Source organism: Ambystoma mexicanum, chromosome 9 (genome assembly GCF_040938575.1).
Source record: "Ambystoma mexicanum isolate Mex_15411 chromosome 9, UKY_AmexF1_1, whole genome shotgun sequence".
Taxonomy (NCBI): Eukaryota; Metazoa; Chordata; class Amphibia; order Caudata; family Ambystomatidae; genus Ambystoma; species Ambystoma mexicanum.
Window position 1 is genome coordinate 1,283,898,310 of NC_090931.1, and position 18,757 is coordinate 1,283,917,066.

Here is an 18,757-nt window from a genome sequence, read left to right on the forward strand (position 1 = left end):
CCCCTCGGGTGTCACCACCTTAGCTGGTGGTAGGGAGCTGCTCAATGTAGCGGGCTCTCCTTTCCTGTGGCAATCGATCGGAAGGGAACAAATAGGTGCTAGTAAAGTCCCCTGTCGTGCCGCCGCCATAATTGGCAGTGAAGACCTGTACTCCAATGGAGGCTCTGCTTCCCCACGCGGATATGACACTGAGGACGATAGAGAACCATTATTATTTTTGGGAGAATTAGGCAGCACCTGCTGTATGGATGGATCAGTCAATAATTTATTCAAAAGAGTTGGAGTTAGTAGACCATCCGTAAGCGATTGCCTCAAACTTCTCAGTATGAACGCATGTGAATCCGGGCAAACACTTGTGTCACTAAGATTAGGACTGGAATATGAAGACTGGCTGGTCCGATTCGCTGTCGCCAATACACACACTGTGTTACAAAGTTCATTTGTGGGAATCCCAACAGCAGTTAGAGTAGGAGATTTTCAATGCGTTTGGAGTTCGAAATTTGACATACATTCGCATAAGAAGATGCAGAAGTATTGGAATTAGTATTAGTGATGGAATTAGATGTAGAGCTAGAGGCATGAGCACTACTTAACTTATTGGCAGCTGAAGGTTTTATTCCACTATTAGTAACACTAACAGTGGACGACCGCGTTCTACATTCCACTGGGAAATAGTTGGATATCTTCTTTTGTTTTAGATCCAAGTTCACAAGATGATTGTATTCCAAAGCGAACTCCCCAATACTTCCCTGACAAGTATCATCTGATACATTTAGCTTTTTAGTCCCTTTAGGTGGACACTGTCCTATATCATGTTTAACGCTTTTGACAGCCTGCTGGACAGGATCCTTAACTTGAGCCAGTTTACCATTTGATTGCAAGTGAGATTGACTTTCTTCACTTAATTGGTTAAGGTCAATTATCTCATCATCACTGTTAATGGAACAAATGTTTTTCATGTTTAAATTGTGGGGAATAGATTTCATTGTGGGCCTATTTTTAGATTTTTGTATTTGGGTGTCAGTGGCCTTCTTTCTATTCTCTCTGCGTTTAACTGCCCTGATCTGCAATCTTTTATCGAGACACAACTAAAATACAGCAGAACATTTAGCACCAAACTCATCACCGTTATCATAGTTATCTTGTTCTATGATGTCAGTTAATGCAGTGGCACTATCCATAGCATTTACAACCTCCTGGGGCAGTGGGCTCACCGGCACTGATCGTGCTTCTGAAGAGCGATCCTTCAAGTCCTGTATTGATGCTTTCATTTCTTTTATGTTTTCAGTAATGAATGCCATTGATTGACAGAGGTCCAGAGGGATGGATCCACCATCCAAAACTGCCTCATTACCTGGATCTTGACCAAGCACGGTATCTAAGGACATCGAGCCTTTAGGTGAAGACTGCATTTCCTTGCTGGAAATTGATGTATTCTCAGTTTGGGAATAAACAGAATCGGAGTTAGTAAAGCGGGGAACCTTGTTGCTAAATTGTCCACAGGACTCTCTAGCCATAACAAATCCCTGCAAGCGTTTAAGCTTGTAAAGAATATCATTGATAGAAAACGTGATGTCCCTAGTCTCCAGGTGTGTGACCTCGTGGCCCTTATCAAGTAAGTCCAAAATGTAGATAATGACGGGAAAGCTATAAGAATCCTCTGGAAGAGGTGTTGAGGACGCCTTAAGAGCAGATAAAGGGGCTGAAGGTTTATCATCTTCTATGGATAGATTAAAACGGCCTCCTTCCCCGAGCATAAGAATATTATCAGGGATGTCAGGTAACTCCCTTGGCAAAGTATCATTGCTGCTACATTTGTTGTGACAAGGATCAATAGAGTTTCTCTCTTGCATACCACTCTTAAGTATGTTTGTGGCCGATGTGATTATCAGAGGTTTGACAAACTGGTTTTTCGCAGAATAGAGGCTGATGCCATCCATTCTTCTTGGGTGATGGTTCAAGGGTGTAATTGGCCGAGAGAAAACCTAACCCGTTTGTCAAGTTCTGTCATAACCAAGGGGCCCAGAATGGAATTTTCATTGGAGGAACCATGATAAAGATCCATAGTACTTAATGAGCGGGATCTTCTCAAAGGAAACGTGACATTGTGTGCTTGGACCAGAAGAATTGCTTTCTTTAAATCCTGGATTTCCTGCATTGAGTATAAAGTTGCATCAAAAATAGATTTTGCATCTTCCAAGCGGTGCACCTGAGCCAAAATGTTATATTGACAATTATGAGTGCACTTTGCTATAGGGCTAACATTATTAACTGGATGCACATTTGTCTGGTTTACATTTCCTTCACCTTGTGATGACAAATCAGGCAACGAGTAGCAGCCATATTAGAATCACTGGCAACCGCCAGATCTAGAGAACCTGATGCACCGGTGGCTACATCAACTGGGGTATCAAGAATAAAATTGGAGAAAGTGGTAGGTTCCAAGCATCTCACGCTACGTAAGCCACTTGCCATATTTTTAAGGATCAGAAACTTACAGGCAATAAGCAATACATGCAAACTGTCACCCTTAAGATTGGAAATCCTACGCAATTACTCCAATCCAAGAAAACAGACCATATGAGGCTGGAGTCGTGTATGCTCGTAAAACCCCCGATAATATAATAAACAGTAAATTAGCATTTTATCGGTATACAGCAGCACACACTTTCAAGGGATAACTTTATACCCACACATCATCAATTATAAAAACGTTAGAGAGTTATTATGAATACTCACCAGAGCAAATGCACCTCCTAACTCCCACCTCCCAGCCTAACAATCCAACAGCACACTTAGGGTGTACGCGCGGGTGCGCGTGCATGCACCAATTATAGAGCTGCTGGGAGATGGGGTCGGAGGGGCAAAGCGTCGGATGAGACGTTGTAACGATGCAATTGAGGAAACTCGAAAAGAAAAAGGTGACATGAGCGAAAGTACAAACGTCTCTGTAGATTGTAACCAAACAAGTTCCAGCGCCCGTCGTACATGTTGCTGCTTGCAACCTTGGCTTCAACACACTTCCCCCTTCTTAACACTAAGTTTTTTCCGCCCTAATTCCAGATGAGTAGAAGCCGAAACAATATCAATCTGCAGCCTTAAATATTTTAAGAATTTCCGTGCATACCTATTTTTCTGTTTACTTGGCATCTTGCTATTTGTTGGCTTATTAGGTTAACACCATTCTCCACTTGAGTTTTTACTCTGTTTACCGGGGGTTGCTGCTCTATATGGCTACTACTCAAGATGGTCTGAGCCACCACACACTCCAGGCCCAAATGGAAACTGAAGGCAAAAAATCTGCCTCTGTGACAATCTGCCCAGGTAAGTGAGCCCTTGTCTCCGATAATTTTGATTTGGGACGAGACTCCTCACAAGACACCTGATGGCACTGCAACCTGGTTGAAGCGGTAATGAACCCTTCCAAGAAGTTCACCTTCCCACTAAGTTCTTAAAGAATCTGTTTTACCTCTTGCAATTCAAAGATAAGCGAGTCATACCCCCTATCCACCCCGTACCCAGATGGATTATGCCCCTGGGGGGGGCGGCAAGTTAGTAGCAAGGGACCCAGCACATTCAACCTCTGCGGCCTCAGCCACATCAGAGTTATCCAAGAATAGTGAGCCAACCAGTTTCCCCCCTTACCCTCCTGGCATGTCCTGGATGTTTTCCTCTATTCCCGTTAACGCTTGGTCAAGTTTGCCAGTAAATACCAAAAGTCAGAAGGCACCTCATCAAATTTGACTGACGATTCCACAAGATCAATTGAGCAATAGGGATGTTGTAACTTGAGGATGGGTGAGTCGTTATTCCCCACTTGCCTTTCCGAAGAAGAAATTACCTTTGTTGCTTTGGAAGTAGAAGCTCCTGCAAACACAAAGAGAGTCCACATTGAGCAGAGGCTTGATGGGCTCAGCCACCACCCCCATGCATCTTAAAGTGGCCACCATAATTAGGTAAGACCAAAGAAACACCAAAGTGCAGACAAAACAAGGCCAAGCTTCCACCTAGCCCTCAACAAAGCACACCAGGAGAGCATGGCGCAGCTCTGCCTGCTCTCTTTTGTTATATGCGACTCAAGGAGAAAAAAGTCCAAGCACAGAGCACGCTTCCTTACAGAAGAAACAACAGCAGCGGCAAAAAGGGTAAACCCCACAGGCAACGCGATGTCGATGGATCCGTGACAGATTAACTTTAACAATAGTTCATATTTCAAGCTCCAGTAAGGTGAGGAAGTGCCGAATGGGTCTTCTCGCTTGTAGAAAAGGCAGACGCAATGAAATGCTGAATAAAGCTTTGTCCTTGATAGGATATGATGAGTCATTTATAACGCGCCTGTACACAAGTGTTTCTAGGCGCAACAAGACAAGGAAGGGAGACATAGGGAGGACGAAACAACGATCTTACTAGACCTTGTGTCATTCAGATCGCGCAAGTGCAGGGGTGGGGGAGAGAAGTGCCAGGGGGAGGGAGCAAGGGAAGTGCGGCAAGGGCAGCAATTGCTCTGAGTAAGTGCAGCCGGGGGAGCCAGATATGGGAAGAGCAAAAAAGGAGGGGGGGCTGTAGGGTTACAGATGCAGCCCCTATGTGCGCAGAGGCCCGGAGGCAGTGCAGGTGCTTGCAGGTTGTGGAGGGTGGTGCTCCCATAAACCGGATCTTCCCGAATCTCAAAATAGAGGTTGTGGAGGAAGCCTGGTGCCCGTTGAGGATAGCTAGGCGACCAGCTAGCGTGGCAGACAGGTGGTCAGCAAGGGAGAGGAAGAGAGAAAGCAGAAGCGAAAAGGAAGGTCTTGAGCTGCTTCTGGAACCTAAGGTGGTCCTGCTCGAGTTTGAGAGGGACATGGAGGCCATTCCAGAGGGAGGTCCCTGCAGAGGAGAGAGATCTACCCTCCACTCTCTGGCCGGAGAAGCATCTGACCATCAGAGAGTTAGAAGTAGCTGAGCAAAAGTGCTCGAGAAGGAAGATGTTTAGGAAGAGTAGTGCGGTCCCCGGCCACAGACAGCCTTGTGGACAATGCAGAGGGTTTTGAACTTGATCCTTGCAGCCACCGGGAGCCAGTGGAGAGATTTCAGAGCTGGAGAGATACGATCCCTGGGCTTGAGGCAAAGGACAAGTCGTGCAGTCCTGTGCTGGATTAGTTGCAGAAGGCACAAAGTAGAGGAAGGCAGGTTGAGATAGAGGCTGTTGCAATAGTCCAGCCTAGAGAGAACCAGGGCTCTGGAGACATTGATCTACTCGGGGGGGAGTTAGAAAAGGAAAAATAGCTCTGAGGAGGTGCAGCTGATAGTGGGACTTCTTCGAAAGGTCCATGATGTGAGGAGAGAAGGAGAGAGTGTAGTCGAAGATGGCCTCAAGGTTTTATGGCTCACAGGAAGGCGCAGGGAGAGGGACCAAGAACGGGGCCTGAGTGAAAGAGGGAAAGCGGGAGCAGGAGCCCCAATGAGGAGGATCTCTGTCTTGCCAGCATTGAGGGAAAAATCGTTGCAGGCACACCATTCCTGAATTGCATATAGACAGTCAGGAATGAGCGAGAGAGGAGACGAGATGAGAGGAGGCAGACGGGAGCCTGAAGGAGAGCAGAGTGTCATCCGCATAACACTGAAAGTTAGAGGAGAAGGTAGAGATGAGGTGGGCCAAAGGGGCCACGTAGAGGTTGAAAAGTCAGGGAGAGAGGTTGGATCTCTAGGCAACACCACATGTGGAGAGAGAGGTGGTGGAGAGAAAGGACCCCAGTTGGACCTGAGAGGGACGGTCCAGGAGGAAGGAAGTTAACCAGGCGAGGGCCTGATCTGTGATGCCCAGGTTCTCATGGAAACGATTGAAGCAGAGGAAAGATCAAGGAGGATGAGGACAGAAGGAAGGCTAGAATCAAGATTAGCTAGCAGGTCTTCACGGGAGGTCAGGAGAGCAGTTTCCGTGCATCTGGCTGCTCTGAAGCCAGACTGATGGTCATGGAGACAACCAACATATTCAGTGTGGAGAGTGAGCAGGGAGATGGCCAGCTTTTCCAAGAGTTTGCCCGACAGGAAGGATCGGCGGACGGTTTCTTCAGGAGGGGATGCACAAGGGAGTGCTTAATGGGGAGGGGAAAGTTCCAGTGAGAAAAGAATGATTGCAAAAATCGGGCAAGGCTGTCAATGTGGTCCTTGATGGTTCTGGAGGAGCAAGGGAGCACCTGCTTGGATGACACTTTCATAGATCGGACTTGTCTAGAAACGTCATCAGGAGTGATCACAGAAGAAGAGAAGGCAGGAGGAGAAGGAAGGGCAGCCAGAAGAGGGCCAGGAGAGGTAGATGGAGCAGAAGAGGAAAGAGAGGAAGAGAGAGAGAGGACATGATGGGCTGGGATTTAGTAGAGAAGTGAGAGGCCAGAGCTTTGCAGAGGGCCTGGGAGGGAAGAGGAGAGGTGGAGACTACAGCAGTATTGGCCAGCTCCTTGCAGAATTTGAAGAGTTTGGCCGAGTTGTTAGAGGCTGGAGAGACACGTGTTTGGTTGTAGGCTCTCTTCCTGGACAGTACAGAGAGCCTGTATTGCCTTTGGAGCATGCAATAGGCCAGTTTGTCAGAGGATGTGCCAGATACCCTCCACTTCCTCTCAGCCACCCTACAATTGCGTTTTAGGGTGGCGAGGTCGGAGACATACCAGGAGTTGCACTTAGAGGTAGGCTTCAGGTGGATTCTCATGACAGGAGCAAGGACATCGAGAGTGTTGGTGATAGAAAGATGGAGGCAAGAGAAGTCTGTGTCAGAGTGGGAGTCAGCCGCAGGAGTAGCAGGAGAGAAAGGAGCAGCAAAGGCCTCAACTGACACACGCTTCATGGGCTGGGTGACCGAGAAGGTTGGTGTCAGGGCTGGGGTAGGCTTCATCTGGCGGAAAGAGAGAGTGTCAGGTGGGCAGAGAGCAGAAAGTGGTCAGTCCAAGATAGAGGCGTGGTGAGAGGGTTAGGGAGGGCCATGTCAGAGGCAGAGTGTTTCGGACCAGAGGGAAGAATAGAGGGATAGAGTGTTGCAGAGATTGCGAAAGAGCCCCGAGGAGGGATTGGAAAATTATAAGTTAATCACTGTAGTGACTAACATACTCTTAGTCCCATTTCCTCTATACTGTATGGGGTGTCCCTATCAAAGGATTGGAAACAACCTTTTGCACCAGAAAAAACCTTCTTCCCCTTTAAATTTAGAGGTGCGCAGGGGTGCGGCCCTGGGAGCATGCGCTGGCCTGACTCCGCCCTCCGGCGCCACACCTCAGTCCCCATAGACGGGCTGACAATAGATTAATATTGCCTAATGACACTAGTATTATTAGGGGGAAGGAGGGTGGGACGTAGGGAGGAAAGGGGACTAAGGACTAAGAGTACATTAGTCACTACAGTGAGTAACTTATAAATACTCTTACGTCTCGTCCCCATTCCTCCATACTGCATGGGCGATTACAAATGAATGTAGCCCCACGGTGGAGAGAAGAACCTCCTTAAGCAAATAGGTTCCTGAGAACCGCCTGTCCGAAAGCCTCATCAGATCTAGAGCCGGCATCCAAACAGTAATGCTTGCAGAAAGCCGAGGGAGTGACCCACGTGGCAGTCCTGCTTATGACTTGCCAAAGGACATGGCGCTGGAATGCGATGGCCGTTGCCTTGGCCCTGACTGCGTGGGTGTGCATGTTTGCCGGAAGAGGCTTGTGCTGCCCCTCGTATGCTTCTTTTAATGGCTGAGACCATCCAGCGCGATATGGAGGCCTTGGAGACCTGATAGCCTGGTCTTGCACCTCCAAAAGTGACAAATAGGGCATCTGACTTGCGGAAGCCCTTGGTCCTGTCAAGGTAGTATCTTAGGGCACGCCCGACATCCAGGCAGTGCAGAACTCTCTGTGCCTTGTCCTTAGGATTGGCAAAAAAATATAGGAAGGACTATTTCCTCATTTAAATGGAAAGCAGTTGGCACCTTAGGCAGAAATGCTTGGTGTGTCCACAGGACTAGTTTGTCCCTGTGAAAGGTAGTATATGTTCTGAGGCGACCAGCGCCTGGATTTTGCTAACTCTGCAAGCCGAGGTGAGGCCGACTAGTAGGGCCGTCTTAATGGTGAACAGCCTGATGTTTGCGGACGTCATTGGCTCAAATGGTTTGTGCACCAGGACGCCCAAAACTATGTTCAGATCCCACATGGGGTGTGGCCTCTTGATGGGCGGATAGAGCCCTGCGAGACCCGTCAAATGTTTCTTGACAATCGGATTGGAGGAGCAGAAGACCCCCTCCTCCGAGTTCCCGTAAGCCACGATGGCTGCGAGGAAAGTGCGGCAAGTGTCCACCTGCATGCCTGAGTGGGCGAGGTGAGCCGAAAAGGAGAAGCACGTTGTCCAACATACATGCCAGAGGTCCATTTCCTTGGAGTCTGCCCAGCGGCAGAACCTGGCCCATTTACTTTTATACTGGGCCCTGGTAGCCTGGCTCCTTGCGCCCTGTATGATCTCCAGATTAGCCTGGGAGAGGCTGGGGTGCCTAAGCGTTACCTGCTCAGGAACCACGCTGTGAGGGCCAGCTTCTGTGGTGCAGGGTAGATGACCCTGCCCCCCTGTTACGCCAGAAGATGTGCTGGGACCGTCGGAAGGTGAATCAGCGGCAACTCTGAGAGGCTGAGCAGCTCCGAGAACCATGGCCTGGTTGGCCACCATGGAGCTTTTAGAATGATGTTGAGCTTGCGAGACTCCTGGATCTTGCAAATTACTCTGTGAATCAGCTAAATGCATCGCTGTTAGGGAGAATTCTCATTTTTGGCTAATTTCCCTCACCTAGTGAGTCCCCCAGCAGCTTTGCTGGACTTCTGGAGTTTATTTTGTTCCACCTGGTAAGAGCGAGAGCTTTTCCCCCACTCTTACCTGTGTTTTGCTATGTGTTTCCCTCTGTTTTTGTGATTGTGGACTCTGAAGTACACCACTTCAATAGCCCCCTTCTTTGTGTGTGTCACACAGCACCTTCAGTGCCGTGGCACAGGGTTGTCTATGAGACTTCCCTCGACTCCATTTCTGAGGCGACTTCTGTCCCCCAGAAAAGTACTTTTGGCTCTGTTGAATCGTGAAATGTTAGACCGTGTGATCTTCGGCAACTGGCCCTGGTGTCTTCCGACCCTGGCTCCGGCCCTTTGACTTTTGAACTCCTGTCTCTGAGCGTTTCTTGATTCTGCCTGCATAACCAAAATATTGCCTGTGATTTTTGCCTCCAACTCCCTCTGGGTATCTCAGGTGCTAAGTGTGTTTTTGCCCCGGTAGCATTTCATGTCCTGGATACGCGTTTGTTTAGTAGACCGAACTGTCAAAAAGTGATCGCAATCGTATCCGCGGTAACGTGTTTTTGTGCCTAACACCGGTTCATTCCAACACAGGGTACTTACATTGAGACTTACTGTACAAAGTGAATTGGTTAGTTGCAGTATATTTAACGTGTGGTTTTTATTGAAGTTTAATAGAAGTGTTGTGTTTATAACGAATGGTTTAAAAATAAATGTACTTATATTTTTCTACCTGAAACCTTGAGTCAGTGTTTGCTTGAGTCACAGTAATTGTGGTCCCTTGGTGTAATCTCTGCTACTGCTCATATACTCTTGAGATAAGCCTGGCTGCTCCACCACTGCTACCACTATGACATAGTAGTACAGGCTTGTACCAAAGGTAAAACTTGTATCACCACCTGTAGTCTTAATTGTGTGTAGTGGTCCCTAAGGGCACTGCACAGGATTCTGACTAACAGTCGCCCATGGAGCCGGGCCATGTCCCTGCCAGGAGGAGAACTGAGGGCACTTCTTGTTGTGCCAGGTGGCAAAAAGGTTCACCTGGGGGTAACCCCATCTGCTGAAGATCTCCTGAAGAGCGAGGTTGTTTAGCTGTCACTCGTAATTGTCTGCTCCCAACCTGCTGAGCCTGTCCGCCTCCAGGTTGGACTCCCCCAGAAGGTGGACTGCCGTGCGGTACATGTTGTTGTCAAAGGGGCCCATTCCCACATGCTGATTGCCAGTCGGCACAGCGGGGGGGGGCGCTGGTGCCTCCCTGCTCGTTGACGTAGTACATGATGGTCGAGTTGTCTGTCTGGATGAGGACAACCCTGCCCTAGCCAGACAGCATTCAGTTCTAACCAGTTGATGCGGTACCCCTGCTCCTGCCGGGTCCAGATGCCATGGACAGAGTGATTGTCGAGGGTGGCTCCCCATACCTCAAGAGAGGAGTCTGTGGTGATGGTGACCTGCGGGGTGGAAGGGCTTGCCAATCCATAGGTTGAAATCCATGGACCACCATGTGAGGTCCGGGTGAAGAGATGGCGGAACGTTGATCCTCTCGGATTGAGAGCCCCGCTCCTAGTTCCATGATGCCGCGAAGTGCAGCTGAATCCTACTCATCTGGAGTCTCATGTGGGGGACGGCTAATGCTGCCAAGAGACCCAGGAGGTGCTGGTACCAGCAGGGCGAAGTCACTTCTCAGCTGAGGAAGTGAGTTTTGGCCCTCTTGATAGTTGTGATCTTGTCCTCCGATAGAAAAACCTTCTCGGAGCACGTGTCCCATATGAGTCCCAAGAAGGTCAGAGTCTGCGTGGGCTGCAGCTGCGACTTCTTGAGATTGAGTGGAAAGCCCAGATCGTGCAGTGTGTTCTTAAGAGCATGGGAAGTGTGGTGCACTGCTTCCGGAGATGTAGCCCTGACGAGCCAGCAGTCGAGCTATGGGTAAATGTGTAGGCCCTGAGGAAGGCAGCCACTGTATTCATGAGTCTGGTAAAGACCCTGAGGGCTGACTTGAGGCCAAAAGGAAGCACCTTGTATTGGAAATGGAAGCCCATGATCCTGAATCGTAGAAAGGAACGATGGGGCTTCCAAATCGGGGTGTGTGAGTACGTCTCCTTCAGATCAAGGGAGTACATCAAGTCTCCCTTGCACAATGTCTCTGCTATAAAAGATGGCGTAACCATCTTGAATTTTTGTAGAGGTAGGGAGAGGTTGAGGGTGGAAAGGTCCAACACAACTCTCATGTCCGCCTGGTTCTTTTTCAGAATGGCGAAAATCCTGGAGTAAAAGCCCAAGCCTCGCTGGGAGGCTGGGATTTCCTCCACTGCCTGGCTCTCGACGAGCGGCCGGATATCCGCCAAAAGAGTTGCTGTCCCAACTTGAGGGAGTGGAGGGGACGAGGGAGGAGAGGCTGGGATGGGTAGGCGGTACCCTGTGGATACTGTAGAGAGGATCCAGGGGTCCGCGAAATTCTGGCCCCTGAAATGTGCATGGAGAGTAAGCCTGCCCCCCACTGGAGACACGTGGACCCGGAGGGGCGTGTAATGCCTTCTTTCCCTCTGAGGCTGCTGCGGAGGAGGGGGACTGGACTAAGCCCTTACTCCCCCCCCCTTTTTGTTGCTTGCACCGATGTTGAGTCGGCGAGCGGTCCGGCTGCCTGGACCTCGGTACTTGGAAGCCGCGGAACCCTCTGTATGTACGCCACTTGTCGGAGTGCTGCTGTGACTGCGTGTACGATTTGGCCGTGGTCTTTGTCAGGATGGATAAAGACTTGGCCGTTTGTGAGCTGTTTTTCTTTTTGTCCAGCTCCTCGTCCGTGGTGGAGTGGAAGAGGTCACCCACCTCGAACGGCAGGTCTAATATGCGTTCCTGGACATCTGGGTAAAATTTTGTAGCACGGAGCCAGGCTGTTCTTCTCATGTCCGTGGCGATGAAGATGGCACGGCCAGAGGTGGCAATGTGGGCCACAGTGGACTCCATGATGTCCTGCGCCACCAGCTTGGCCTCAGCCAGTCCCGCCTTGAAACGTGATTGGCTCTGCATAGGAGGCTCTGGGAGGAAATCTGCAATTTCCCACCATAACCTCTGATTAGCGGCAGCCAGCATGGCATCGGCTTTGGCCTGACGAAGCTGCAAGGACATGTTACAATACAGCTTCTTCCTGTATGCCTCCAAGATCTTCTCGTCCTTGCCTAGCAGCGCCACAGAGGAAGAGGCTGAGGACGACTGAGGCTTGGAGTATAGTAATGCCGCGGCGATCACGGAGGAGTGTGGCTGAGGATGGACCGATAGCAGGAGTGTATCCCCCCCTCCATCTACCTGTACTTGGCGTCCAGGTGTCGATTGACCGGCTGGATAGAGTGGGGTTTGAGCCAACCCTTTTTGGCCAAGGAGACATCAGTCCGCATCGGGATTCCCGTTTTAGCAGAGGGGGGGTTGCGTGAGGACTTTTGCGAGGACCCCTCTGCTGGTTGCTTGACCTCAAGGTGAGGAAGGCCCAGGTACTCTGCCAGCCCTGCAAGACGTTTGTGGAAGGCCTTGGCTGACGATGTCGTGTCAGGGTCCTCCTCCTCGTCCGTGTCCACCTGGGGGTCCGGAGGATCGAGTACCAGTGGAGGAGTGATGGGAGCCGGACGCTGAGGTACGGTGACTGGAGCCTGGTACAGAACTGTCTGCAGAATCGGTTGGGGGGCCAGAGCAGGTGGCAGAGGATGTGCTGGGGCCAGAGGCGCCGGCGGAGGGGCCAGCGGCGCGGGAAGGATTGGAGGGCGCACGTCCCTGATGGCATCCCTGAAGATGACCCCCATCCGACGAGATTTCATGAGCCCAAGGAACCTTTCAAAGAACATGTCCTCACCGGCTGGAGGGATAGTAGGTGATATTGATGGGGTAGTGGGAGGCTGCTGGAGCCGCTGAATACCCTGCCATTATGGACCCAGCGGGAACCTGCCCAGCGCAAATGTAGGATAGGCTGTAGGCCACGTACCTGGTTGACACCAGTCCCACCTTGACACTCGTTCCTCGACCTGCTCCCTCTCCTGGTGCAGCGTCGAACGGGTGCTAATGTCTGGCACCGCAGTCATCTTGTCAAGCTGCCTTCCACATGCCTGCATCGTGTTGCACGGCTCACTGGGCCCAGCCTCATCCAGGACTCGAGTGTGGATCATGAGGCCTATCCTGCTAGATGTTACACCCTCAGCCAGGAGGCCGATAGAGCTGCGTTTAGGCGCCCCCTCTGACATATTGCCGGTACTAGGCTGTGGCCCCTCGGGTGTAGACCCGGTAAAAGAAACTTCAGGTCCCTCAACACTGTCACCAGGAGGAACCAAGGATCCCTCGGCCTGTAGGCCGGTAGCTAATGTAGTCTTGGTGCACATGCTGGTACAGGAACCTGAACGGGCTCTCCCGAGCAGGCGAGTCCTTGGGAAGGAATCTCCCTTGCGGGATGCGATGGAGAAGGGAGGTTCTACCTTGGGCCTGGATCGATGTTAGACGAAGTTCTTTAGGTCCTCAGGAGGTGATCTCTGGAAGAGCTCCCTCCACCTGACTAGTCTGTTCTTCAGAGACCTTGACGAGAGGGCGTTGCCACAGTACAAGCTTGCCAACCGTGGTCTGGGCCCAAAGCACCGTAGGCAGAGGGCGTGGGGGTCTGAAGTTGGAAAGAGCCTGTTGCAGGAAGGACACCTGCTGAACCCTGTGGATGTCGACATGCGCCGGGGAGGAGCATGACGCCTGAGGACCGAGTACCTGTATGATAAAAAGAGAAAAATGACAGAAGAAGAAGAAGTATCTGCGTGTAGAATTACAGGCCCAAAGCCAAACCCAGGAGCGCTGGTGAATTCTGCCCATTCCTGTCGACGCGCAAAAGGGGAATGAGGTGTGGTGCAGGAGGGTGGAGTCAGGGCAGCGCATGTTCCCAGGACCGCACCCCCGCGCACCTCTAAATTTAAAGGGGACGATGGTTTTTTCTCGTGAAAAAGGTTCCGTCTCCCGTCCCTTGGAAGGGACGCCCCATGTAGTATGGAGGAAAGGGGACAGGACGTAAGAGTACATCCAGATGGATGTTGAGGTCTCCATAGAAGTTGAACAGTAGATGCAAGGAGAGAAGATGAGAGGTCAGCCCATTCAGAGGGGAAGAGAGCGACCTGGCCAGGTGGCCTGTAGATGATGGCCACAGTTAGAGAGAGGCCAGGACAGATAGAGAGCCTGCAGGCCAGGCATCCAAAGGAGGTGTAGGCCTGCGTAGGGATGAAAGATGGGATGTCGCCACCCTGACACCCCTTATCCCCTCCTTTCACCTCTCTCTCACTCCCATCATGTATTCCCCTACTTATCTCTCCCTACCTGCTCCATATACTCTTACACTTCCTCCCCTTCACTTGCATTTTCATTCCATGCCCCATCCTGTCTCCCTCATCTCTCCCCTTTCTTCACCCCCCTCTTTTTATCGTTTATCATCATATGTAAATTGTTCTACATACGGTTTTACTGGTTTGATTCATGTTTTGTAATTTGCTTCTATTGTTATCATCTTCTATGTATTCTTGTTGTTATAATGTAAAGCGCTTTGGCATAAAGCGCTATATATACATAATAATTACAAATACAAGAGGTAGGGACCCATTCTGGAAAAATCAGCGCTACTCCACCTCCAGGATGGTTGGTTCTGGATTCGGAGAGGATCTTGTAGCCCTCTGTGAGGCGAGTGTCAAAACTCTTGACAGAACAGGCCGTGAACAATGTCTCGGTGAGAGCAAAAACATCAAGGTCGAGTTCTTCAAGGAGGTGACAGATGTCAGAGGAGTGTTTGACAGCAGAACAAGGGTTGGGAGTAGCGACATAAAGCAGGTTGCCACATTTGAAAGACTTCTTTGGAGGGTTATAGGCTTGAGGTATGCCCTTCGGAGGTGGTAGAGGAGCCTGAGGGTGGGCAGAGGAGGAAGAGGAGGGTGCCAGAGAGGCGGCGGAATGAGTAGCAGGAGAAGTTGATAAGACGCGGGAAATGCCTAATCCTTTTAGGATTGATTCTCACTACAATAGAGGTGGCATGGATGTCCCCAGGTGGGCCTAAATTTGCTAGTTGCCCGAGAGATGTTAGCAAATGGTTCAAGGCAAAAATAGAGGTAACCATTGCCTCAAGAACCACTGAGGATGGTGTTCACTGATATAGTGTCCGATATGAAATCTGTGGGCATGTTGCAGGCACACTCGGACTTGAGGACGCTGTAGATTGCTGGCTTGGCCTTTAGAAACCCCTGGGACTACAAAACAGATGATCTGAGAATTGACTACATTGGCTCACGGACAAATAGAGGAATGGATTATAGGATGGTGTGAGTGCGGGTTGAGGCTTTCTCTGCGAATTAGTGGTTACTAAAGGATCTACTATACCCATTGTTAGGAAAGATTTTCTTTTTGCAACTTTCCCCTCATAGTTTTATATGGAACCGTGACTATGTTTTTAATCCTGACCTGACTTTTGAAACACTTCAACTTCACTTCGCTTGTCTTTTGCTTATTGTTATGAGGAAATTGATCCGTCCTTCAGACTATCAGTGCTGGGAACCTTTGTTTCCCTTTTGAATTCCTGTAATTTTTAACAATGCACAAAGCACCTTACGGTGCAGTGCAATGGGGATACGTTTGTATCACCCTAGTTTTTTACACAAGGGATTTTTGGTTACTTTAATATGTGCCTAAAGACAGGTCGGTGGCAGCAGTTACATTTTTACAATTTTTGCATTCTTTTTGGTGTGCACATTCACGCTCACCGCATATGGCTACTAAACGTGGCTAGTACCAAGAGATTTTCGTGTGTTCTTTGGCCAAATTGTTGTTGGACCTTCTTCCTGCCTTGCCAGGCAAGGCAATTTCTTAAAAAGGTCCTGAACTTGCCCGGGAAAGCATGTGTGTGTGAATGTGCGTGTGCGTGTGTGTGTGGAGGAAGAGGGCTGGAACGGTCTAGTTCCAGTCCACATCCCTGGTGCCAGAAAGTCTGTGTGGGGCAGATGTGAAACCCGTAGTTGTCCCCGATTGGACAAGTACTAGCTGTTTCAATGTTGCAGATACTTACCATTGCTGGGCTTGGTGCTGCTTCCAGCTTGAATCTTGGATAAAAGGAGGATTGCTGCAGCCATTTCTTAAGATCTATGTTGGAGCCAAGAATCCCTCAACGAGCCGAAGACGACTCCTGAAGTGGTCCAGCATCCATTCCTATGTCCAACTTGGTGAAGCCCTGCTCCTCTGCCTGATCTCCGAAGACCCTAAGCAGTGCTTCAGCCATTGGTCTAGTAGGACCAACTAGTTTCAAAATCTTCTTCAGGATCCACCCCTTCAGAGCCTTCGGATGTGTCCCTGGACTGCCCGGTGGACTGACCAGCTCTCTCATGGGCTACCTCGCCAGAAAGGTTGCTGATCCGCGATCATGTCTAGAAATATGGTGGCCGCCAGCTTGTGCCACAAGTCGCCTCCTCCCCGAATTCCAGCTTCCCACCTTGCAGGGAACCCGTCCCAGAGCAGCTGCTATAACTGTGACTGGAAGTACGCCAGTCGTCGCCTGGGTGATCGTCGCTGGAACTCGCTTTCCTCCATCCAGTGAAGTGTCCAAAGGAGGCCTGCATTGTTGGATTCTGCATTCCTTCACGTACAGGGGTTGCATCTTGCAGCACCAGATGACCGGAAGAATACTCAAACCCGCAACTCTTGCACACTTGTGACTGGAACCAACAGCAGAAGATCAAGCCCCCAGACAATCCACAGAGACATCTGGGAAAATGTGAGTCAGGGGGTAAATAAGCATCAATGTGCCTGTCCCACCCTGTGCTCCATAGGATACCATTGGGGACAAGTCCCTTTGTCTCCTGTCTCCCCTCCAGTCACCTCTGGTCTTCGAACCTAGGCTGGGTATCCTGCCCCTGGGTTAGTCTTGGGTCTGGAAGAGAGTAAAACACTTACCTTTTCTCTGGTAAATTGTTGAAAAACTTAGAAATCGTTTGAAACTAATCACCACCACAAACCCATTGCATCCTTTCTAAAAGTACTCATAAAAGTGAGAAACTCTGACTTTTGGGCATAAAGCCCCATTCATTTTAGGGTTTAGACTTCTCAAGTGAGGAAATTGTTCTTGTGATTGGTTCCCATAATTTACTGCATCTAAGTGGCGTACCTGCTTTGCTTGCTTAAGTTAGCTCATGTAATTGAAGTGAAACTATGGTGATTGTATATATTTGTAGTCTAGAGTGTTGTGTGATAACACTACCTGTTAGATTGATTTTCCAGTGTGTTCATAAAGCCTAATATATATAAATTATATATAATTTGCTTTGATATTTGAAATATTAATGTTTATGCATTCAAAATAATTTGTAAACCTGTGTAAAGTTTAATTATAAATTGTATCACATTATTAATAAAAATAAATAATATAAATAACTGCATTTTTATAACTGTCTAAATTGAATTAATGTGTGTCATACTGTGTGGAATCATTGAAGGCCCGTGACCTCCTTCGCACTCTCCTGAGACTAAGCCTTGAGTGCTCATCCACCTCCTCTGAATGGGTTTTGGCTAACCCCTCAAAACTCCCTGTTCCTCATAACTAGGGTGGCCTTCTAAAATCTGTCCACCAGGTCAGATTCTAGAAATCCATCTCAACACCCATACACTGAACGGGACCTGTAGGGACTAACTCAGTGCAAACAGAATTGTACTATACTGACTTGGTGTGGCACACTGCTATGGAACTGGTATTGAGGGACATTCAGATGCACAGGGAGGGGAAGGTACTTGGCCTTACTGTCCAGGATGGCTTGTGTGGGCACTGAATTACTGAGTGCGAAAGCAACCTGTTGATTGAGCTAACATTGATGATGTTACAGAATGTGGTCTTCACCCTTGTTAAATAGCACTATGTATTATATTAAAAACCAATCAAAAGAGGTTAAAAAAAAACCAACATAAAAAATGAAATACATCGATATATGGTGAGATGCGGAAGTCATTACGATTGGTTGATTTAAACATGTGAGTGCACCCTTCCTTTAAGACCATTCTTAGCAATAATTCGCCACACAGGTTAACATAGGAACCTTAGACAAACTTTGAATACTCTGCACTAACAATCACAGTGCTATTTTGGGGACCACTGGCACCAAAGCACTGGACTAGTGAGCTTAAGCAGCAGTTTAATGGCATATATTGCTTTTATCAACTCTACTTTAAATTACATTACCAAAAATGTGTTACTCACAAACAAGTCACCGAGCTCCCTGTGCCTATGCAGTGGTACTCAAACTGCATTTTTTTACTGATGAAATCTAACTGCAACAAAAGATTTATTGATTTGCTTTTGTTTCAGTGGAGAGAAATTGTGGCCAACCTTTTGGTGTAGGTGCGATTTACATTTGGCGTGTCCCTTCTGTAATAGCACAGATGAATTACAAATTGTGGAATGTTAGGTCACCGGGTGGAATTTACAGCAGTGAAGATCTGGCTCGGGCATTCCCACCCATCCTTTTTACTTTTCTAAGCTGTAATATGTCTGCAGTATGTTCATTCTACAGATTCAGTAGTTGTGAATTGAATACTCCATTTTCACTAAGATTAAATCTTATTTCAGTCTACACATGAATAAACGATGTGTGTTGAAAAAGTACTTCGCATTTAACTTTTCATTCAAGGATAATGTGCGTTACTACCTATACATTTGTACTTCCTGTGATTAAAAATATAAGTTAGAAAAACATACCTTTAAGCTTTCAGAGTCCGTCGGATAGATGACAAAATGAACACCCATTTTTATTTGTGGATGCTGTTCTGCGAAATGTATTACTTCACGAACCATGAGCCGTGCCACTTTTTGTTTTGAAAAACCTAAATTTCCCGTTCCTATAGCAGGGAAACAAATTTGAGGGAAACTCTGTTTGCGTGCGTTTTCCAAGCAGTCTGAAACAAGTGCCTTTAAAACCTTTAGAGAAAAAAAAAACACATTTTATGTA

General features: G+C 48.6%; 1 protein-coding gene across 3 annotated transcripts in view; it reads right to left on the reverse strand.

Annotated features, from left to right (window-relative positions):
* LOC138489062 (protein mono-ADP-ribosyltransferase PARP9-like) overlaps positions 1-18,757 on the reverse strand; it is a 994,505-nt gene that overhangs the window by 672,361 nt on the left and 303,387 nt on the right. For all 3 annotated transcript variants that reach the window (XM_069616626.1, XM_069616625.1, XM_069616624.1), the window contains exon 4: positions 18,508-18,726. In XM_069616626.1, coding sequence (XP_069472727.1) covers positions 18,508-18,726 — 219 coding nt within the window. The remainder of the gene's footprint in view (positions 1-18,507; positions 18,727-18,757) is intronic.